Raw genomic sequence first — 24,320 nt, 5'->3', positions numbered from 1 at the left:
AGTGGAAAGTGACTGTTGCAGGCTAACGTTTGACAAAGGGGGTCAGGCAAGATTCAGGTGTGGCTAGTTTCCCAAAGACTGGGGTTATATTTTGATGACTAGTGAAGATTTGTCTTCACCTGCCCTCGGCCTCTGACTCTGGCCAGCCGTTGACCACCAAGCTGGGTAGAATTCTCGTTATTAAGACACCAACAGCAAGAGGAATGATCTCCTGAGCCAACAGTTCACTCTTCAGAGCAGGGTACAAACCTCTTCTTTTTAACTCATTTTGCAGTGCTCTGATAGCTACAGCAGAATTACTTTATTTGTAGGCTTCACGCCTGAAATAGAAAACATTGGTGTTTTTACTTCAGTATCACAGTCTTTTCTTGAAAAGAAGCCTCTTAGATGCGTAAGTTCTAAACAGGTCACTTATAAAACACTCATACTTATATGACTTAAAATTGTCTAATGTGGCTTATCAAAAAGAACATAAACTTTGGATTCGGAGCACTTTGCCTTGAGTCCCAGTCCTGTAATTGACGAGCTGCCCAACAAGTTATTTAACCTTCTTGAGCTTCAATGTCCTCATCTGCATAATGGGTGTTACAGCAGAGGTTTAATGTATTAAATAGGGCAGCCTATGCATGAAATGCACACGGTCCTCATTTACCGTACACTCCCAGTCTACACAAATGTGTGTGGTAGTGCAAACCAATACTGGAGGAACACAGTCTGACCGCTGAACACCCATCCACGTCCACAGTCGTGATGTGAGCACCTGTTACGTGCAAGGGGCTGGGCTGCACGGAATTCCTAGTAGGGGAAAGAGACACCAAAACATATAGTTCAAGTTCGACTGTGGTGAGGCTTGAAATAGATGTGTAAACAAGATGTGATGAGAGGAGTGAGGAGGGCGGAGCAGGACATTCTGGGCATTAAGCCTTGAGGGCCTTTGTCAACCTCCTTCAGAAGGGGCAAAGGTTTGGGGTGGGGAGGGGTGACATATTGAGGGTAAGAACATGGGTGCTAAAGCCAACCAGCTTGGGTTTGAATTCCCACTCTGCTGTTGCTGGCTATGTGACATTGGGTGAGTTACGGCACCTCCTGCTGCCTTGGTTCCCTCATCTGTCACAGGGGGATAACAGTATCTCCTTCCCAGTGGCTGGGTCAGGAGGGCCGAGATGACACGTGTGAAGCGGCTAGCACAACACCTTCAACACATGTGCTTGCTGGTATTTGTATCACTGGCACTGGCCGCGGTTGAAAACTTCCTGAAGTCCTTCCACACTTTTGGAGGTTTAGTGGTGTCAGCTATTACCTTATGAAGAATTAAGACAGGAGCCAAACAGAGTTAGACCACGATAATTGATCAAAGCTGGCTTGGAGGGCCTGGCTTAGGTGTGAGGCCATGGTGGGCCCAGAGGCAGCTGTGGACACCTGCAGCCTCTTTACTCGGGGCAGGGCTCACGCAGGCCGACTCGCCACCGGTCAGGGAGACCAGGCCGTGCCCTCCCAGTGTGCTGGCGCACAGATCCCAGAGTGCCCAGAGGGGCAAAGAAGAGCACACCGACCCCCTTACCAGGAACAAATGGTCAGCGGGAGCCCTCGCTTCTCTGGTGTGGAGCACCCTAAAGGATGTCTTGAAAGGAACCTGAGAGCAGAGGAAGGGAGTTTTAACCCCAATGCAAACTTTTATACAAATTTAAATCTTGGTGCTTGTCTGGGAAAAAATTCAGTTTTGCTCTCTGCTACTCACACTATACACATAGAACCATTCACTAGGGAATGAACATGCTCGGAGAGGTGAGACCTTCTATTTTGAGTTTGTATTGCCATCTGTGCCCCATTTTGCATTGTTTAATAACATAGGTATGTATTTTCCTGATTTTGTATAACTTTCTCCAGGTGTAATTCACATATTTAAAGTATACAACTTGATACATTTTGATAGGTACACACCTCTTAATCACCACAATTAAGAGGATAAACATACCCATCGCCCCCTCCTGCAAAAAAAAAAAAAAAAAAAAAGCCAGGTTTAGGTTTTTTAGTTTAGTCTATATTTAGGAATTTATGGGCTTTAGGTCTCTGAGCTACAGTATCATCACTTAATTCAGAACCTTTTTTTTACATCAGTGGGTATTTTAATGATGATGCAATGATGTTTTTTTGAAGTCAGTAGCCGTGTAGTCATATGATCTTATCTATCCTGAGTAAAACCTATAAAGCTAATAATTGGAACCTTCACTGGTTTTTGTTTTTGTTTTTTTTTTTAAATGGTCTGTTTCCCATAGAACATATGGATTGAGGAACAAGACATTCAAGTCTTCCTCGCTTTCCATCCATTCTCTGGGTATTTTCTCCAGCCAGAGCTTTCCCGATGCATACACTGCATGTTCAAGTAGAAGTCACGGGCGAGGGTTAATAAAGCTTGGCTTCCCCCCTCCCCTCCCAGCAGAGCCAGCTACCTCTTCCCACCTGCAGCTGCCTCTTCCCTGTGCAGTAGGGTGAGGGGCAGGCACCAGGGGGGCGGCCACAGCAGGGAGTTTCACTTTGGAGTCCTGAGTACGAGCTGGAAATATAATTTCTATAGAAACCAGCTTAAGATTTATAGCTAACTAGGGTTTGTGATACCATTAGCACTAACAGCTGAGCTGTGCTCTGGGTCATGTGTGGGGGCTTTGTGGTTTTTGGGTTCCGTTTTTGTTTTGTTTCTGTGGGCTGCTTTGGGAGCAGAACCGCCGTTTTGTATCATTGTTTCTATGGGGAAAATGCATTCAGTATTCCAAACAGACACACAACTGAACTTTTCATACACAGCCTGTTCACAATGGCTTATAATGGTACTTGACAGAAGGGGTTTGTGTTTAAAATAATGTAGTTTGTCTTAGCCTAAGGGCAGTAAGTTTCTCCAAATCAGAGACTTGCCTGAGAATTACAGGACAAATGTGTTACGATTGATTTGATAGCGAACAAAACTTGGAGGGCAAATGTGTTAGGATTGATCTGGTTGGTTTAGTTAGAGGATTATTTTGTTCTATCGGGATGGGCTGGTGAGCTTAACAGCATCTTTCACAGGTCAATAGGAATGTGTCCATGATGATGATGTTCTGTATTTTAACTAACAGGTTTTCAGGAGGCCTGATATAAGGGTAAGGATATGTGGCTTTTGGCACATGGACCGCCTACTTGTGTGTCTCTGTGCTTGATCGAACACTTAGTCTATTTAGCGTTCTTTACCTTCTCACTGGGTTTATGAGTCACTCAGATCAACTTGCTGTGCTGTGTCAGAGCTTTAAGTGTTCACTAGAGACGCTTTATTTGTCACGGTGTTTTTATGTGCGATGAGAGCCAGTGTGCGTGAGGGCAGGATGCACAAGTTGTTGCCAGTGTGCAGTACTGACTTTTGTTGGGCTACATGAATTCTGACCAAATGGAGATTCATGGCAGGGGCTCCTATGGCCAGGCCTGCAGAGTCCTCTTTTCACCTCGCCTACCACATAACTCATGCTAAAGAATTTAACAACCCCAGCAAAGTGGTGATTTGCTGTCCATCCTATCTAAGTGAGATTTCAAGTCACCTTTCTTTTTGCATGCTGAATCTAAGGAGCAGAAGTGCCAGTCTTGTGGATAAATTCAACAGAATCAGTTCCATTTAATATTTCTTAAAATACAGATGTAGCTGTTATGAGTAGTGGATTGTCGCTTATATTTTCCTCATGACTTTCCTTCCCTTTATTTCAGAATATGCATAAAGCAAGACAAAGATTGGTAACGTGCATGCGTTTGAACCTGAGTATCAGATGTTGAAAATTAACCTATTTCCATTCAATGAAAATAATGTGGATTTTGACAGAATGACTTGAGTTTAAAATGGTTAATCTTACTGAAGCCAATGAAGTAGTACAAAAATAAGCAGGTTAAATCAAATTCTTGTTATCCCAGTTGGTTTATCTCTGTTTAATCTTGTTTTCACCACATTTTCTTTTACTTGTGGGAATCACTTTCTTTCACTGATTCACATTGTTAAATATCAGTGTTTGGCTTCCCATTTGCATGGACTTTGAAGTACTGTGTAGTTTTTTGTTGTTTAGTCATTCATTTTTCTGTTTTTAAAAATTTTATCAAAGAATGATTCATTTTCTTTGTATTTAAAAAAATGGAAATTTCAAAAACCATTGCATCTTAAAAATTACCCTGCTTTGAATGGTAGCAGTACCAACTGTGTAGTAAATTCAATCTGATGATAAAGCATGACAATGTATTAGGTAGCTATTTTACCATATTGACAAAAATGAAAGGTGAGAAATAGTAAGTTCTTGTAAAGCTTTGCTACTTCTTCACTGGTTGCCTTTTAAAGAAATATAGTCATGGGAACCAAAGTTTCATGAAGAAAAAATATATCTATGCCAAATTTTAATATTTGCAGCCTCAGAGAGCTGATACAACTTTTAAAAGGGGTTATCATCTTGTCGTCTTCAGCATTTATGTTCTTTTATCACCTGCTGAACCGAAAGTCCAATTTTTAAAGTTTCAAAAACGAATTGATTCTATGAAGAGGTTAAATTAAGCACAGTATACCTTTAAAGAGATTGGAAAACACTTAAAGATATGTGACCTTTTAGCTGTTTCTTTGAAGAACATTGATAATGTAATTAGAAACCTTTAATATGGTATTGATTCATAAAGCACAACATTTATTTAGCAATAATTTGCAGATTATATGTATATGTATGTCTCCAGCATGTAATGTGTGCATGTGCATGTGTGTGGAAAGCTTGTTAATACTAGTGGACTTGAGCCCTGAGCAATAGTTCTGTAGAGTATATGAGTACTTTACTGCATTTAAAATACGTGTCTATGAACTGCCTTTGTATTTTGGCTTGGTTTTGCCCTTTACTAGGTTACTATGGTATGCTTTATGTTGTATGAGCATATTATGTGTCTGTTATTTTGTTTGCCATATGCTATAGTATTGTTTGATTTAAACTAGACTGTACCTTCTTTGAAATCCATGATGTTTGTTTGCTTTTCATTTTTCCGCCCCAACACAAACACAGAATAGCTACTCCATTTTAGGCTGAGGATGCTATAGATGACCAACACGTTATTTCCTTAACTCCAAGGGGGAAAATGTTGTGATTTGCAAAGCCGTGAAAGGTGTGTCAACTTTTACATGCTTAGTGTCTCTTTAAGAAAGAACTTCTGTCCTTTCACCTGTCTGTTTGCACGTGTTTCTCTTTCTCCTCTTTGCCTTTTCTTGTCCACGCACCTGGTGCTGTGCAGGAGATTCAGGAAGAACACAATGGCTACCCTTCTGAAGCCGAAGCTGATCAGGTGGCAAGTTCTACATGTTCATCTGTTTGTAGCTACAGATCGTGTATCTAGAAGCCATTTCATATACTAGATTTCTATATGATAAGCAAATGCTTTTCCACTACAGTAGTGCTCTCCTGTCCAAGTTTGGTAGATTCCATTATGACATTATTTGCAAAAATTGGTTTATCCAACATTTTGTCAACCAGAAATTTGTTCATCTGTGCTTCTCAGTTTTCCCAGATAGGGTTAGCTATGAGGTAAGGGGTCTTAGTCACAACGGGACTCTGAAATGCCTTTACGGAGATTGGGAGGGGACAGATGCATATGCTCAGGGTGCTCCTTGAGGTTGTAGACTTTGCTTTATTCAAATTTGCACGGTCTGTGCCCAACATAGTACCTGGTGCCTTGTAGGTATTTGTAGAATGAGTCCATATGGTTTATATTTATTAATCAGAAGAAAAAAAATCATGCATCAAAATTCTTGAGTGCTTACTCTTTGCTCGGTTCCTCAAGACCCTCTCGAGTCTTTTAAAACCTCAGAACTTTCTCCAAAGCTTATTTAGAATCTCCATATATGAAAGCGCTTAGAAGAGCAGCTCCAGGAAGAATCTCCATATATGAAAGCGCTTAGAAGGTCAGCTACCCCCGTGCTCAGCTGTGCCTTTGCCCAGCCCACCCTCCTTTGATGACCCTGGAAGCACCTTGAAGAGCCCGATTTGAAAACCACTGCTTTTGGCATGCAGCCATTATAGAAACTGTCCACCCAGCAGCTTCGGTTCATCACGAGAAAAGTAGCAGAGAGGCCAGGGCCGTCTGGTGGGCTGGAGTCCTCAGGGACAAATTCAGGGAGCTGGTGGGCCTTCCGCTGGAACTTTCAGGGTCACTGGAACAGGGTTTGGATGAGATCATCACAGGGAGTTCCTCAACTGGGCAACACGTGGAGCAGAGACGCCAAGAGGAATGAGTGTGTTCGTGAGATCAAATTTTGTCCACAAGAATATTCCATTCTTTGATTGTACTGTACATGGGTTGGATAAATCAAGGGTCAAATCATGTCTTGTGCAACTTGGTAGTTGCAGTCAAAGCTTAATGTAGCACAAGTGTGAGTCCCATTTCCTAACACCACCTTTATTAAGGGAATCTACTGTACTCACAAAATAACGAGCCTTTAGAAACCATTCTTCTCTTGAATTCCTATGCTAAAGCTAAATGTGTTTCCTGTACAAAATCAAACTTTTATGGGAAAGTCAGAAGCAGTGGGATCATTTGTTTTGTTCTGATAGTTGCTTTTCCATCACTTATAAAGCATGCCCCGGATTGAATTATTATTAGTGAAAGGTTTGTCTCATGTCTTACCAGCACGTTCATGCCTCATTTATATGCACAGGTATTTCAAGCCAAATTTAACATGGCTATCAGAAAAGAGACATATTTGATCTTCAGCTTCAATCTTGAGAGCCCTGTACATTCTCAAAGTGGTCCCAGTCACTGGTGTCTCCCATCTGTAACTTTTTAGTAGCTAGTCCCGTGTAGAGGACTTGAAAGTGTTTGATGTGGCTCGCTATAAAGCTTAAAGTGAAATCACATCCCCCCCCCCTCCCCCGGCCCTGCCCCTCCCCACTCCCCTTCCAGGTTCAGTTGATTAGAACAGCTTGCTCTGGTACATGTATTTCAAAATAACCCATCCCCATTTATTTTTAAATATAAGTTAAGGAATTTAGGTCTATATATGATAATATTTAACCATTGAAATAAGCTTTAACAGTGTACTATTTGAAGTAACCCTAAACTTAGATATTGATTGAACTAGCTTTCTCACTTTGTAACTATTTTATAAAATTAATCACTGGTTCAGGCAAAAGAAAGCAGAACTTCAAATTAAGACTTCTAAGATTGGTGATGTTAGTATTTCTAAAACTGGACATTTAGAAGTATAAATATTGGCTTATGCTTTATTGATAAAAGATGTTTCCACATCAGGTGTGAGCATAAAAATGAATCCATTAACAATTCTCCATTTACCCTTTAACGGTTCTCTATGTCCCAAAAAATTTTACTGAAGTGTTTTAAAAACCAATCTGGACCAAAACATCAAGCTGAATAAAATTGTTCAGAGGTAATAATGAGCCCTTAATCTGTGTTCTTTTAATCGTGTATCTTGATAAGGAGGATGGACCGCATCATTTTGTACCCTTCCTGTAGAACAGACATGCCCCAACCGACATTTAGCATGGAATTTGCTTTTTATATTTTTTTTGTTTTTTTTTTTTTTTTAAGATTTTATTTATTTTATTTATTTGACAGAGACACAGCGAGAGAGGGAACACAAGCAGGGGGAATGGGAGAGGGAGAAGCAGGCTTCCCGCAGAGCAGGGAGCCCAATGCAGGGCTCAGTCCCAGGACCCTGGGATCATGACCTGAGCCGAAGGCAGACGCTTAGTGACTGAGCCACCCAGGCGCCCCTGCTTTTTGTATTTTGACCTTTTTCCTTTGTTTTATAAAAATGATAAAACTATGATGTATAGGGTTTTTAAATTGACCTTTAAGTCCCATTAACAAAACATATTGAAGTATTCTTAAGACTATGCAAAAAATTAATTTTGAATTTTCAATAATCTAGAATTATAATTTTCAGTAATTTAGAATTATAAATTTTAATCCATTTTAAATATTTTGCTTCACAAAATTATGCTGAAAACGTAGTATTGTCTGGACACTAGTGGCCTCCCGATGTTAACTATTTTTTGGAGAAAGCAGCCACTGATCAAATCGGTATGGGAAATGCAACATACTCTAGCGCCCTCTTGCTGATTTGGTGTGCATTAATATGCTAAAGACTTTTCTCACTATAAAAAAAAACACAAACCCACAGTTTAGCTTTTCTCTAACCCAACATTACCCAAACTTGACCAAAAAAGACCTATTCACATCTCTTGGGAATTTAATGCTCTATGAAACACAGCTTGGGAATTGCTGGGGTTTTGAACACCTTATTCTTATTCGTGACACATTGTGTCAGAGATGCCGAGGAGAAAGTGACCAGTTTCCTTGGCAGCATGTCACAGGGTGGCAGTAACTTGGAATAGGCCCCGAGTTCAGGCTCTGGTCCATAGCTTTGTAGTTCGAACACCATTTTCTCAGCTCTGCTGAACTATCTGGCATTATATCCAACCAAACTCACAAGAAACTGGCTAGTGGGCAGCAGGGCCAACCTGGACATTTGGAAATCTGGGTGTGTGTCTCTGCAGCCATCCAAGACGTCATATTCCTAGTATCACTGTAGTTAGGAAACCTGATAAGTCATTAGTGATTTGCTTGGTGAGCACAGGGTGAAGTGGTTTGGGGAAAGCCCGATGAACGCACCCTGCTCCGCAGTAGTGATGGACGTACCCCCGTCTGCCAGATGAGAGCACGCTCTTTCATGGCCTGGATGGGATGCACACTGACAAGCCTGCTAGCTACTCCCTTCCCCTACCCCTACGCTTTGTGCACACGCGCAGGTAGCTGGGCTGCAGTACAAAAGCCTAGGGCTTTCCTTAGTAATGTTACTGCCGTGAGACCCCTCCCTGGTTACTTCAGTTAGACTTCAGGGTTTCCCACACTAGATAGTGCTTACAGGCTGGGTAATTTCTACAGCTAGCGAAGCACTTACATTTAATGTTGATTTCATTTGTGTTAGTTTCATGCTCAGAAGGTAACCTTTTTCTGACCTTATTTCCAAATTATGTAGGCACTTTATAATAGCTGTCTGTGTAGTGATTGCAGTATTTATCTGTCATGTCAAGCCATTTCTGTATTAATGCTTTCTAACTGTGAGTTCAAATATGTGTAACAATTTGCTAGAAAATGCAGCATGGTGTCCTGTGATGCTGAGCTTTGAGATTGTCTTGTAGGGGGAGGGGGCATCCAGTTTGCACGCTTCTGTAGCCGTGTGGCAAGAGCACAGAACACCACCATTCTTCTCAGGTGTGCAGCAGGAAAGTGAGATTTACTCCTGTTTGGTTTTTTTGCCAGGCTCTAAGAGATGGAAATAAGCTGGCACAGATGGAAGAAACGCCACTCTTTCCAGGAGAATCCATCAAGGCCACTGGTAAGTTTAATGAGTACACTGCGCTTATAGAGAGCCGCAAAATGAAACGGCACTTTACTTGCGAGCACAGGTGCTGTATGTGCTGGAGATCAGACATAGAAGACTATATAGGATCACTCTAAGCTCTAGTTGAGTGTGCGGTGACATCACCAACAGAAGGGGGGCCTGCCTTTTCCTGAGGAACGGAAGGCTGGTTAGACACTCAGTGTGATGTAATGCTTCGTTGGAATCCTTCACTATAAGAATATATTGACAGAAGATCCATGTCATATCTTAGTAACAGGTTAGAGAACGTGGCCAAAGAATTTCAGTGGCTTATGGGATTCCAGAAAGTACAATTTGAGCACAAGAAAAAGAGCACATGTGGTGCCACCCTGCGTTGTAAGGGGAGTGGCATGAGTAGAGCGCCCCCATCCTCCCTCTGGCCCGCCAGGCAGTTCAGCAGGGAGCCCACTGTGCCATGGGCAGGCGGGAGGGCAACTGGGTGGGACCTTTTCATCTCACCACTGCCGGGGTTGGGCTGGTCAGTAGTTTGCTAGCCTGAGTATTGCCTTCTTCCCTCACTGCTCCCTCCCAAAGATGTGTGCTCCATCTCAGTATAATCATCTTGTGTCAAGAATGTTTGAGGGGCGCCTGGGCGGCGTAGTTGGTTAAGCATCTGAGTCTTGGTTTCAGCTTGGGCTATGACCTCAGGGTCATGAGATTGAGCCCCATGTCGGGCTCAGCATGGAGTCTGCTTGCCCCTCTCCCCCCACCTCGCTCTCTCATTATCTAAAGTAAATAAATAAATCTTAAAAAAGAAAGAATGTTTGAGTAGCTGGGCTCTACCAGGGCCTCCAAACAATACTGCTGCTGAGTATCTGTGGCTCTGAACCCTGCGTATCCTATTGGTGGTTTTGAAACTTTCTTTCTCTCTCTCTCTCAGAAAGAGAGAGAGAGAGAGAGAGAGAGAGAGAGAGAGAAGCGGGAGGAGGGGCAGAGGGAGAGAAGAGAGAATCTCACGTAGACTCCAAGCCCAGCACAGAGCCTTGCGCGGGGCTCAGTCTCACAACCCTGAGACCATGACCTGAGCCGAAATCAAGAGTCGGATGCTTAACCGACTGAGCCACCCAGGCGCCCTGAAACTCTTCATTTAGCTTCTGGAACTTTTTTCACTCCTGGTGGTCCTCTGGCCTCTCTGACTATTCCTTCTCTGGGAGTTCTTCTAGCCCTACTTCATGCCGCTTTTGTAATGATCTGATTAAAATGCAGAGCTAATTATATGTCATGCCTCTGCTTCTTCTCCAGACAGCAAACTACACAGATTTCAAGTGTACAACATGAAGCGTTTTGACACATTATGCACCTGGGAAACCATCATCATAGTCAAGATAATGAACATATCCATCACTCCCAGAAATTTCCTTAGGCCCTTTATAATCCCTCTCTCCCATGCCTTCTCCCCCATCCCCAAGCACTGTAGACTAATTTATATTTTCTACAGTGTTTTAGAAACGTAATCATTGAATATTTCTTCTTTTGTCTAGCTTTTTGCACTCAGCATAATTATTTTGATATCCATATTGTGTAATGTGTCAGAAGTCCTTCCTTTTTACTGCTGCACAGTATCCTATTATGTGGCTACACTACAGTTTGCCTATCCATTCATCTCTTGGTAGATATTTGGGCCGTTTCTCCTTGTTGGCGGTCACAAAGCTGCTGTGAACCTTCCCGAACAAGTCTTCTCTGGCCTCATGTCCCGTCATCCTTGCTTCACCCTTTAACCCAGCCACACTGACCTCCGACAACTCTGCGCTCTCTCCTCCTTCCCTTCCTTCTCCCATCCCGCCTCACCCTCTGCTGCCCTGCTGAGCTAAGTGGGTCCTTTTCTGAGCTCTTACCATGCCCACAGTGATGATAGCATTTGTGAGGCTCTGCTCACAGAAATGGTGATTTCCTGTGTAGCACCTCTCATAGGGCGTGGCTGCTTGTGAGCAGGAATTGTGCCCAGTTACCCCTAGGACCCCAACAATGGAAGCTGCCCAGTACATACTGAGCTGTAGGAAAGTTTAATGGAAGTGTTTTGAGAACTTGGCTGGGTGACAACCTTAGTGCCTTTCATTGTCCCCCTCGGACTCCTCCGTAGCTGTATATGCTCCTGCTATTCCTGTGCAGTGGCACTTAGGGAAGATGGTGAAGGTGTGGTTATCTTTGGGACAGGCGGGAGCTTCATCACACTTGCTGGACTGCAGTACGTTGTCGATAGGGATACTAAACATGTTGATATTAACAATAAGAAATAAAGATTGATATGGAAGCTGATAAGGAGTTTGAAGCAAAGAAGGCATTTTCCACGCCACTGATGTGGTTCTACTTTTTGTCATCTGTAAAACAGTTTCCTTTGGAGGTGCATTAGCTTTCATTAGGAGTAATTGATGAAATAACAGCCCGGGGTCTTCAGAGTTTAATTACTGTGTTTTTGAACATGATGAATTTATCACTCAGGGAAAATGTTAACTACCTGGAAAATAATGACAAATTGTAACTTATTAAGAGGCCCTTTACTTAAAACCCCACTAAGTAGCAAATCAGAATTGTACAAAATGGAATTTTCTTAGAAGACTATCTGTGTCTTTAATGTGATAAAAAATATAAGGTTCCTAGAAAACTGGAATCACAAATATATATATTTAGAAACACAAGATTTATTGAAGCACAGGTCTGTGGCTAAAGTTGCTGCTTGGGGTTCTTTCTTTCAGTGAAAGACGTCATGTACATCTGCCCATTTATGGGAGCAGTGAGTGGAAGCCTGACAGTGACTGACTTTAAGATGTACTTCAAGAATGTAGAAAGGGTAAGTTTTTAAAGGGTATTTCATTTTTTAAAAACACTTCAGAACACAGTCAACAATAAAGAAGAAAGTGAAAAGAACCCTGAAATCCCATCACTCTGAGAGAACCACAGGGTGAGTTTTAAGATGTGCACATCTGGAAATAGATTTTGCATCCAGAAAAAAATGCTGTTAAAGTCACACTTAGACCTGGTGGGAGGAGTTTAACTGTAGCCTTGACATCGACTTCATAAAGCATGTTATAAATCAGCCTTCAGTTTCATAGTTGGGACAAAGGGGAAATGTAAACTAAACGTGTGTTTTCACCCAGAGAAGACTTCAAGTGTGAAAGCCCTGAGGACTGGCACTGATAGGCCTTTGTTAATTTGTAAACCCAGGACCCGAAGTTTGTCCTCGATGTTCCCCTTGGTGTGATTAGCAGAGTTGAGAAGATTGGAGCGCAGAGCCACGGGGACAATTCCTGTGGCATAGAGATTGTGTGCAAGGTACGGTGCGAACACAGGTGAAACTGCCGGGCGGTCAGTGCGGAGCCTTTGCTGACACGTTCTTCACGGTCTTTGGGCAGTGAGAGTCCCTGGGACTGTTAGTAACTCACATGGTTTCAGGACAGAGGCCTCTTCAAATCTTGTATCAGCTAATTCATACCACTCTGGAAGCCGTTGAGGTAAACCTCTTGTCTTCTGTCGAAGTATTCTAATAAACACGGACCTATAACCTAAGTGCTGATGTTATTTGTTACATTTCAGAGAAACCAAGTGAAAAGCAGAGATCAATACTTTTTTCCAGTTTGTTGCTTTAACACGACCTTTCAGAACAGTGGATGGTCAGAGACTTCCTGAAGAGACAGCAATAGTCTACAAATTTTGTGATTAAAAGCACGATGTTGGGATTTTCACCTGAGCCATGCTTATGTTTGGTTTTCTACCCTTCCTCCAGTGGGTTAAGTAGAAATGTGTGTGATGATTTTAATGACTAGTCATTTACGAAACACTTTAACTGGTGTGTCTTATTCCCAAAGACTTTGCCTCACGGGTGCACTTTGTTAACAACCCTAAAGTCCCGGGAAAGAGAGTCTGTGCGGAATTGCTAGGATCCCTTCCATGGTCAGGGTTTGGATTCCTGCCAGTCTGTTTGCTTTGATCACATCTCTGAACACAGCTCCCTCTGGTTGGCCCCAGACTGCAGCTGAACCCATTTTTTCAAAGAATCCTTTACTCTTGCAGATCATGAATCTACTGGCGTCCTAGACTCCCTGTGGGTGTTTCAGGGCAGTGTCCGTCCTTCTCAGGCCAGGGTTCCCCGTGCTGAGCCTCGTGAAGTGGTTGTGGGACTTAAAGCAGAGGGGTGATTTGATGAGTCCTGCAGTTTGGGAACTTGACATTTTCCTTCTTAGAACTCTCCGGTAGCTTCCCATCATCCTTAGGCTAGAGGGAAGACTCACCAAAAGCCTGTGGGTCTGAGCTGGATGACTGCCTTGTGCAGCTTCACCTCCGGCCACCCTCCCCTCGTTCTCGCTAGTCCGGTTCCTTCAGCTGCTCACACTCGCCTCGTGTCCGCCCCCCCCATCCTCCCCGGGTCTTTGAGTCTTCGCACCTGCTCTCTCCTTTGCTTGGAAGGATTTGCATGCTCAGCAATCCTAAATAGCAAGTGAGCTCCATCAGCTACAAAGGTGTGTGTGTTTGTGTGTGTAGTCAGAGTGGCTTGGAGGGAGGGCACACTGGGAAGTGACATTGCTTAGGCAGGTGCCTGGGGCTGTTGAGTGAAGATGTCTTCATGGCCAGGATGAGATTTGCTGATAGCTGCTTTAAAATGTTTTTCAGCCTAGCGTGCCAAGGCCACGCTCCCAGCCCTCTCAGCTCCTACCTGAGAGCCTTGCAAGGCATAAGGTTTGGTTTCTTTTAACAGGTGGTACACAATTCAGAAGGTACAAAAGGGGTGTGTAGGGAAGAGTAAGTCTCTGGCCACCCAACCCCCCAGCCACCTTGTTCCAGTCCTGGCAGGTGGGCGCACAGGCGTGTCCATGTGGTCTTTACAAATGTAGACGGTAGTGTATTACATAGCCCATCTGCCCCCTCTTTCCCCCTTAACGGTGGGCCTTGGAACTCCTTGGTATCAATGCAGAACTGCTGCTGGTTTCTGACAGCTCCTCAGCGCACCAGCCTCTGTCGACAGGCATTTCAGTCATTTCCATTCTTCTCTGTTATAAATAATATTGCAACAATAACTTTGCCACTTCCCAAGTTGCTCTTGCTTTAATCTGTTTGTGGTCATATTTATCTTCAAATTTCATGTCATGTTAAGAAGAATGAGACTTTTGTGTTTAACGGCATAGGTTTAAAAAGGTCAGGGGGCCCTGCTCAAACCAGTGCTGGGGAGAAATCAGAGCCACCTCACTGGGAGCACTCCCACGGGCTTGGCCAGCAGCTTTCATGGTGAGGCATTTAAGAAACTGATTCTGGGAAACAGCATCATAATTTCTGTAAGGAGCGCACTGAGGGACATAGTCTCTACGTGATACAGAGTCCTTGCTGTGAGCACAGGGAGAAACCTCTGTCACATTTCTATTTTATGGATGGTGCAAAATCTGTAGTCGACTCTTTGGGCAGCTTAATGCTCGCAGCTGATTCTGTGGCACACCTTTAGCAGTCAGTGCACAGGACCTGAAGGCACATCTTCCGGGTACTAACCTTCTTCTTGCTTCCATCTGATGAGTTCTTTCCCCAACATGTCCCCCTTGTTCCAGTTTCTTCAATGGCTGTTACCTTGTTGGAGGTGCTTCTGTTGTCTTTTGTTAGTAGAAGTAATCTATCACATGAGAAATGAATACAAGTATTTCGTTTATCTCTCTATAGCATGGTGTCTGACTCATAGATACTCAATAAATGTTCAATAAATGAGTTTTGCTAATTGTTTAATAGGATATGAGGAACTTGCGACTTGCTTATAAGCAGGAAGAACAGAGTAAACTTGGGATATTTGAAAACCTCAACAAACTTGCATTTCCTCTTTCCAATGGGCAGGCAAGTACACCAAAATATACCTTTGCGTGTGTGTTGGGGGGAGGTCCAAAAAGTCATGTTTCATTATTCCTTTTTTCCAGAGGTTTCCTTTATCTCTTTTCTCTCTGTGACTAATATTAGGATATTTAAAATTTGTCAGTTCTGTGTAATGATTAAGGAAAGTGCCAATGTGTTGCTTCCAAATTTACAGGTTAGAATAGAAATCTTAATATATCTAGCTCATAGCTGAATGAAAAGCTTTAATATTGGGTTTATGATATAGCAAAGAAATACTGACATGTGTATTTTTGTGATTTTTGTATCCAGACACTCTTTGCATTCAACTACAAAGAAAAATTTCCAACGAATGGGTGGAAAGTTTATGATCCTGTATCTGAATATAAGAGACAGGTAAAATATGGTCCTTATCAAGCCAAAAATAATGGGTTGAATATCTTTCTCTTTTCTAACAGGTTAGAAATTTAGTGGAGAAAAAAACCGTTTGAAACAAGTTGTGTGTTGGTATAACTTTCCTAGCTTGTAGGTTCTTCATCCCTGGGATGCCCCATTCTCCCGATGCCAGACCTTTGATGCTGCTGCTAGTCAGCCTTTTTCCAGAGGGCAAGGGGAGTACTAGCACAGGGGTTTAAAAAGCGAATTGGCCAGATGGTTTTTATTAGATATTCTGGTAAGGAGTTGATGAGTAAGGATCAAAACCAATGGCTTAAATTAGATTAAGTGTATGGCATGACTACATCAGTCTGGTATGGTGTTCTGTGCCTAGAAAGTCTTCAGTGCATTGTCAGGTTCAAGATATTCCAATAAGATACTGTTTTCATGACATTTAATCTTTGTGTCCACTGTATATTTGGTATGGTGATTTATATTACTTACTGTAGATGTTTGTAAAACGCTTCTGTGTCCCTAAAGAGTGTTTATGGGTTTTTCAAAAGCAATACCATGCTCATTCTTTATAGAAAACACAGCAAGAAATGTACAGGATTGGGATTCTAGTATGTAATTTTTACCATTTTAAAATATGTTTGGAAATTCTGCTTCATTACATTTTTAAAAATGGGTAAGAAATGGGTTATGTTAGATAATCATATATTTAAACTTTTAAGTAGCAGTGGACAACAAATTATGAATGGATTTTTTGGAGAAAGTAAGAAATGGATGTGGTTCACGCTTAGTACTTTTTGAAAATGCAAAAGTTTGCTCTAACACCCTGCAGGGCTTGCCAAATGAGAGCTGGAAAATATCCAAAGTGAACAGTAACTATGAGCTCTGTGACACCTACCCTGCTGTCATTGTCGTGCCAACTAGTGTGAAAGATGCTGACCTTTCAAAAGTGGCAGCCTTTCGAGCAAAAGGCAGAGTCCCGGTAAGTAATAAACATCGTCACTCAGGCATAAACACAGACTGTATTAGATCTAATATGGAAGGAAACAAGACAGAAAAAAAACTCTAGTGAACAAAGTAGAAAGTGAAAAAACAAGCCTAAGACCCTCAATAGGCTGTGGAGACTAACAAAGGCATAGCAAGAAAGAGCATACTGTTGCATTAACAGCATCCATCACTGGGTTCGTCAAGCCATCTTAGAGCAAAGACACTTTCTTAGATGCTGAGTGGAACGCTGCACCATTACCCAAGCCAACGTAGGAGCCGGCAGGGGCTGAAGTGTTTTAAACAGCTTTATTGAGGTGTAACTGCACATGTGCAGTTTGATGACATTGTACATACATGTCCACCCGTGACACTCTCACCGTAACCAAGGAGGGAGTAAGCGTCTTTGAGCCTAGAGTTTGTGGTCGGGCATAATCCGGAGTCTCCTGGCCGCCTGAGGAAAACTGGAGGTTTGGGGGCCTAGCTTTAGATCTCATAAGACACTGTCTTCACTTTGCCCTCATTCTGTCACCTATGTGATCGTGAAGATACAAAGATGTTTTTAAATTAGGAGACAAAATAAAACGAGTCATTCAAATAGGAGTGAGGCCTGACATTAGTCAGTTTGACTTCGTTTCTGTTGTCCTTAGAGTCATAGAATTTGAGAGATGGAAGGGGATTTTTGGAGCTTATCTAGTCAGACTTCTTTCCACCTGACCCAGAGAGTTCCAGAGCCACTATCATGCTGTCATTGGTTTCAGCCCTCACCTTCGAGGAAAATGTGCAGAAGAGGCCTTGCTTAAAAAGACAACTTCTTTTTACTGCCTGGCAATCAGGGCACATATTGTTTTAGGAACCGTACTAATGTTTGTTGCTTACAAACACTAGGTGTTATCGTGGATTCATCCAGAAAGTCAGGCAACAATTACCCGTTGCAGCCAGCCACTTGTGGGTCCCAGTGATAAACGCTGCAAAGAAGATGAAAAATACTTGCAAACGATAATGGATGCTAACGCACAGTCTCACAAACTTATCATCTTTGATGCCCGACAAAACAGTGTCGCTGATACCAACAAGGTACGTTCTCAATAACGTTATAGAAACGGTGGCTCTTTTGTTACGTGGTGGCCGTAGGTTGTTACGCAGTTCAGTTAGACTGCGGAGTTCCTCCCCACCTGAAGGTGGGGTCTTTCTGAGCAGCCCCCAGCTGTTCCTCGCCGTTATATAGCCTGTGGGGCTTTGTGCAGTGTCTCTCTCATTGCTTCTCCACCATCCTGTCTGCTGAATTAATTAAGCAAAGACCCAGAAAGAGGATTATCACCTAAAGAATCAAGTAAGACTTTTAATGAAATGATCATGAGGCCCTTGGGAGTCCCTTTAACCCATGAACTATGGTGATTACTTGATTAATTCATATCTGGTCTGAAGCTCACTCTGTTAGAATGGAGTCACCTGTGTGAAACCAGGCACGTGTACAAAGTTGCCGTAAATCACATGCAGGAGTGTCATCCGCAGACCACTCCCATTCGAGCCCCGCTAGCTGGAGGGGACGGGATCCTTCACACCCAGCCACAGCTAAGAGGCCACACCTCCAGCACCTGCTCTCCAAGTAGGAAAAGCTCTGAACTGTGTCGTTTCTATTGCCCACGAATGCCTTTCTCACAGTGTTCCTGCAGGCGTGCATCTGGCAGTCAGAGGACTTGGCCCTCTCTGCAAGTCATTTCAGAGATCAGGAAGGTGGCGGCAGCCCTTCCCATCTCATGCTTGCTTGCAAAATGACACTTGGGTCACAGACATGTAATGCACACCTACTAGGGGCAGGTGCTGGGGTAATACCAAGACAGATACGGTGAGGTGCTCTGTTACAGGAGGTGTCAGCTTGGCGTGTGTGGGGGGAGCCTGGAGAGGGCCTGATGTGTATGGGTGCGAATGGCAAGATGTGTAAGGGTGCGATCACCAGCCCCACGCCCAGCCCGTGTCCCCCGAGCAGTGCCTGGGAGTCTGTTTCTCTTGGCAGCTTGGGCCTCTTCTTTCCATGGTGATTATTCCATCATTGAGCACAATCTCCAAAAAGCCAACCTCCTACCGCCCCTGTCTCACTCTGGAGAGAAGCCATTACCTTCCACTTCAGAGAGCACACAAGCCACCGGACATGCCATTTCCCCTGAGTCCCTGGGTGCTTGCTGTGTGTCACGGCTTGCTAGGCACTGGGGAGGGACACACTGAGCAACAGTCATGCGATCTGCCACGTGGCCACGTAGTGTGCCATGGAGGAACATAGAGCATGCTCGGAGAGTAGAAGGGGCCTGGTTACTTGCTCCATGACCCTGGGCCATGACCTCATCTGTCCAGACCACAAGTGCCTCGCCTCTCAAGTGAGAGCAACAGTATGTCTGCTTCCTGGAAGTACTGTACAGGGCCCAGGACAGGGCCTGTCCCGGAGAAGGCATTTGGTTCATGGTAGCTGTCATCGGTCCTGAGCTCAGAGTGAGCTGCTCTGTCCGCGTGACCGTCATGACATCTCGCTGCCTGGGTCCCTCTCTCCGACCTGGCCAGCTCAGTCTCCTTCACTGGTTCCTCCCCCTCTCCCCAACCTCCACATTGGGGTGCTCCTTGAACTCCATCCAGGCTCCTCTTTTCTACTTTGCACTATGTCCCCGGGCTATCTCCTCCGATGCCACGACTCCAGACACTCTCTGTATGTTGAGTTTGATACCCGCGTTTCCATCTCACTCTGATCCCTCCTGAAGGCGAGGCAGAATGTCTGTCCTATTGTCAGGTTGACACCTCTGTTCAGCTGTCTCCCATGTAATGACCTCCGTGTATCCAACTCGGCCCGAGAGGTGGGGCAGTGAGAACCCTGCGCTTGGCAACCAGTTTTGCCTGGGTTTTCCTCCAAGCTCTTCCCTTGCTGCTCTGTTGCACCCTGAGCAGGTTGTTGACCTCTCCATAAGCCTCAGGTCTGTAAGATGGAAGGTGACAGCGTGCGGCATAGAGATGTACCAGGATGACACCTGAGAAGAATGCGCATCACGGCCGCAGCACGTGATGCTCATAAGCTCGCCACCCCGGTGGTCTGGCCTGGGGGGTGACTGGTGGTGCCAGTCACAGAGATGGGGAAGACCGGCAGAGGAACAGGGCGGGCAAGGACATGGGCAGGATAGGAGTTTCCTGTACAAATTAGCACAAACTAGGTGGCTTAAGATAACACAAATTGATTCTCTCACAGTTTGGGAGGCCAGAAGTCTGAGATCTGCCCAAGCTGTGCTCCTTCTACGGGCTTCAGGGGAGAATCTGTTCCTTGCCCCTTCCGGCTCCTGTTGGCTGCTCTGTGCGCGTAGCCACGGCGTGCAGATCTCTCCCTCTGCCTTCATGTGGCCTTCTCTACGGGTCCGTGTCTTCCCTCTTCTCTCTTCTAGGGATACTTGTGATGGCGTTTAGGGCTTTCCCTAGCTAATCCAGAATGGTCTCTTCATCTCAAGATCCTTGACTAGACGACTTCTGTAAAGACCCTTTTTCCAAAAAATGTCACATTCACAATCACCAGGGATCTGATGTAGATCTCTTCGGGTGGGGGAGTGTTTTTCAGCCTGCCATGGGGAGTCATTCTCAATTAGTTCCCCGTGCTCCCACAGCTGGTGGGTCATTAACCCCGTCAGTCTCTCCACTTCCCTGCGTACTTCCTGTCCCCACTGCAGTACTATCCCAGAGGAGTGAGAAGCGTGAGAAGAGCTGCATTCACAGAAGCAGTCTTCTGAACACCCTACAGAGCAAGGGCAGTTCTTTGTGTGTGAACTCACGTGGAAGAGACAGAAGCATTGTCTAGAATGATTTTGTCTGTAGTGCGGTTACGTCTAGGAATCAAACAAGGACTTTTATCTGTCCAAGTCCCTGTTAGCTCTTCTGTATATATTACCATCTCATCTGCAAGTAGAGATCCTACTTACTTCTTCCTTTCCAATCTGGATGCCTTTTATTTCTTCGTTTTGCCTAATTTCCTGGCAAGAACCTCTAGTACCATGTTGAATAGAAGCAGTGAAAGCAGTCATCCTTGTCTTGTTCCTAATCTTAGGGGAAAAGCTTTCAGTTTTTCACCATTGGGTATATTAGCTGTGGGTTTTTCATAGTAGGTGCCCTTGTCAGGCTAAGGAAGTTCCTTTCTCTTGTTAGTTTTTTGAGTGGTTTTACCATGAAAGGGTATTAGATGTTCGAAGACCTTTTCTGTATCAGTTGAGATGATCCTGTGTTTCTTTTTTCCTTCAGTCGGCTAATATGGTGTATTTCACTGACTGATTTTTGTATATTGACCACTGTAGTGGGTTGAATGGCATCTCCCAGAAATTCGTGTTCATCTGGAACCTCAGAATATGACCTTATTCAGAAATAGGGTCTTAGCAGATGTAATTAGTGAAGAGGAGGTCATAGTGGAGTAGGGTGGGCCCTCAATCCGGTGCCTGGTGCCCTTAGAAGGTCATGTAGGGAAGATGGCAGGCGGCAGCGAGGCAGAGATGGGGTGCCGTAGCTGCATGAGCAGCACCGACGCTTGCCAGCCACCACCGGAAGCCAGGAGTGGAGCACGCGACAGAGTCTCCCCCCGACCCCCCAGAAGGAGCCCAGCCTGCCAGACACATTGGTCTCGGACTCGTAGCCTCCAGAACTGTGAGGGATTAAGTCTGTTATTTTAAGTCCCCCTAGCTTGTGGTACTTTGTTACTGCGGCCGTAGGAAACTCCTACAACCCCCTTACGTTCCTGGAATAAATCCCACTGGGTTCTGGTGTATAATCTCCTTAATAGACTGCTAGATTCAGTTTGCTAGTGTTTTGTAGAGGCTCCCTTCAGTCCAGTCTCCACATCATGGCCGGAGTGACCTTCTAAAACATCTACCTCTGCGCACACCCTCAGTGCCTTGAGGCAGTGACATCTAGTTCCTGAACGGGGCCTCTGAAGCCCTTGACCCCGGGCCCGCCCTTCCTGTCTCCGCAGCTGCCCGGCCCACGTCCCAGCTGTGGGATGCTTCTTTCTGTTCCTGTAGCATGTCCCAGTGGCATCTCTGAGCCTTTGCCCCCAGAGCTAAACATTCCCCCGTCCTTGAGATGACATGTCAGTGTCTCTTCCTCAGGGACATCTTTCCAGATGAGTGGAGGTCTCCCTGTGTGGTGGTGCCCTGCACACAGTTGCAGTTCCTCATTCAGTGCACGTCCAGGCAATGGGCCCTCGGCGCCAAGTGGTAGGGACGACTCTGAGGGTCCCCGGAACCCAGCGATTACATAATAGCTGCTCCATGACTGGAATGACGGGCTGGGTTCCCCTCTCGGGTTCCTCTCTCCATGGACAGTCGCCATGTAGGGGACCTGATGGCAAGTGGCATGGTATGGGAACTCAAAAGTCCAGACTCCATTATGGAGCCAGTGTGATGGCACCAAAGGGTTTTCAGTCAGATTGTTTCTTGAGAAAGTGAACGTGGAGGGAAGGAACTTAGCTTTAACGGTTGCATTTGAGGAGCCTGAGTGGGGAAGATAAGGCTCTGGAGCTCAGAGAAAGGTCAGGTTGGAGGTTGAGATTGGGGCCCGGTGGCATGCTGGGTGGTGGTTGCAGGCTGGGGGCGGGCAGGGGCAAAGCCACCAAAGGAGTCCAAGTCACCTGAGCCATCTGTGGAAGGCCGGAGAGGAACCCACGGGAGGACGGGGTGCTTCAGGTGGTGGGAGGAGACCCCAAAGAGGGAGGGAGAGGTCCTCGATGTCAGGAGAGGAGGAGCATCCAGTGGGAGAACTGGGTGGGAGAGGCGTCTTAGCTCAAGCTGCTCCAACAAAATATCAGAGGCTGGGTGGCCTATGAACAACAGACATTTCTCATAGCTCCGGATACTGGGAAGTCCAACGTCACGGCAACAGCAGATCCCGTGTCAGGTGATAGCGCACTGCCTGGCTTGTAGGTAGCCACCTTCTCACCATGTCTTCGCACTGCCGAGAGCAAAATGAGGCCCACTGTCTCCTGTCTCTTCTTATAAGGGCACTAATGCCGTCATGAGGGCTCCACCCTCCTGACCTCACCCCTCCCAGAGGCCGCATCTTCTGACATCATCTTTTTAAGGATTAGGGCTTCGACGCATGAATTTTGTGGTGACGAAAATATGTAGTCCACTACAGGAGAGGTGTGTGGACTTGGGCATCCTGCCCCTGCCACTTTGTTCCTCTGGCCCTTGGGAGGTGTCCGCCCTCTAGGAGGCTCCCATTCTCTCACCTGGGAACCTCCCCCTGCTGCTGAAGACTGGCAGACTGGTGGGCAGATGGCCTGGCAGGTCTGCCACAAGCGCAGAACAGCTGTGTGAAAGCAGGGAAACCTGAGTCCATCCTTCAGCCAGCTGCTCCCTGGGGTGTTCGGGTTTCTTCTTCCCACGAGGGTTGGGGATGGCCCTGCCACCACTGCTATCGGCTTATTCTTGGGGCCTTGGGGGCTAGCAGGGAACAGTGTTCCCACATCTCCGGCTTCTCTCCAGAACCCTGTTTTGCCCCCATTACAGAGAAGTCTGGCCAGCAAAGTCTTGTATTCCAGAACGCTCTGGCCCCTTCCCCCTGTTCCTTCTGGGGTACAGGTGGGGCCTCTTGTCACCCTCCTGCCCCCTCTGGCTCAAGACCTCCAGGTGCCTGTTCTCTGCACCTGTTTACTTCCATAACCTCATTTCCGGATTGTCATTTGTCTTATTTGTATCTTTAGTGATCGGTTTCTGGGCAACAAATTGCCTTTAAACACCTTCTCCGGGTGCCCCTCCTTAGCACGGGCTTCCTCAGTGCTGAAGGCCTGGATGAGCTGAGCCCAGTGCACTGCCTCAGAGCGGCTTCCCCAGGCCCCGGGGCTCCGGCGGGCAGGGGCTGGGCTACAAACGTGGGAGGTGCTCGCTGAGGTAGTCCTGCCCTCGTGCTTGATTTTACTTAGTTAATTAGCATTTAATCTGCACAGTGGCCCTTTGAAAGTCTTACAGGTGGGAAGGTTTGGGGTGCAGAGAGGTGAGGGCACCATAACCATTTGGGTGGCAGAGCTGGGATCACAAACCCTTTTTCCCTGCCACCAAGTCTGTGCCTTTCACCCCTCTGCTGTGGTGTTACTTCCTTTGTCAGCAGCATCTTCATTGGATGCTTCAGTGGTTTTTATGAAAATACAATTCTGTCATGGAGGCAGGACTGTGCTCGAGACTGCTTTGTCCCCGTAGTGGGTGTTGCAAAGTGTTTCACTGAAGTTAAAGCGTCGCCTAGAATTTTGTGAAATAACCTGAAGTATAGCTGGTATCCAAATACACGAAATTCTTGTTTTCCTGTGAGGCGCATTCGCCACTTGCAAACGTTCTCTCCTGCTTAGCCCCTGCTCCTACGCCCGGGTAACCGGCTTTTAGCTGCATGCAGCCCAGTCTTCCCCGGAACTGCTTCCCTGCCGAGTTCTTAGATGTAGCCTGGGTTCTCGGACTCAGCCTCTTGTGCCAGGTCACTCTGCGGCCTGTCCTCTGTGCATGGGGGCCCAGGCCCCAGTGCCCCCGCCCCCAGCCCCGGCTCCCTCTCGGCCCTGCCCGTATTCCTGTGCTCCTGCCTATAGCCCAGCCTCCTTAGACTGTCCTGCCTAATGTCTGCCAGCCAACACCGTGGCTCAGTAGCCCTCTGGCACCCCACCTGGCCCAGTTCCGTTCTCCTGCCTGTTTTTCTCCTGCCAGTGCCCCAGACTGCT

At 45.6% G+C, this 24,320-nt stretch overlaps 1 protein-coding gene across 1 annotated transcript in view; it reads left to right on the top strand.

Annotated features, from left to right (window-relative positions):
- MTMR1 (myotubularin related protein 1) overlaps positions 1 to 24,320 on the top strand; it is a 62,250-nt gene that overhangs the window by 12,856 nt on the left and 25,074 nt on the right. The window contains exons 3-10 of the mRNA XM_028091975.2: positions 3,111 to 3,134; positions 9,316 to 9,391; positions 12,130 to 12,224; positions 12,599 to 12,706; positions 15,140 to 15,241; positions 15,548 to 15,631; positions 16,455 to 16,604; positions 17,495 to 17,683. Of these exons, the coding sequence (XP_027947776.2) occupies positions 3,111 to 3,134; positions 9,316 to 9,391; positions 12,130 to 12,224; positions 12,599 to 12,706; positions 15,140 to 15,241; positions 15,548 to 15,631; positions 16,455 to 16,604; positions 17,495 to 17,683 (828 nt within the window). The remainder of the gene's footprint in view (positions 1 to 3,110; positions 3,135 to 9,315; positions 9,392 to 12,129; positions 12,225 to 12,598; positions 12,707 to 15,139; positions 15,242 to 15,547; positions 15,632 to 16,454; positions 16,605 to 17,494; positions 17,684 to 24,320) is intronic.

This window comes from Eumetopias jubatus, unplaced genomic scaffold (assembly GCF_037043125.1).
Source record: "Eumetopias jubatus isolate StellerSeaLion01/CBP00866 unplaced genomic scaffold, mEumJub1_p1.0 scaffold_11, whole genome shotgun sequence".
NCBI classification, from domain to species: domain Eukaryota; kingdom Metazoa; phylum Chordata; class Mammalia; order Carnivora; family Otariidae; genus Eumetopias; species Eumetopias jubatus.
This window is presented reverse-complemented; position numbering and strand designations above follow the sequence as displayed.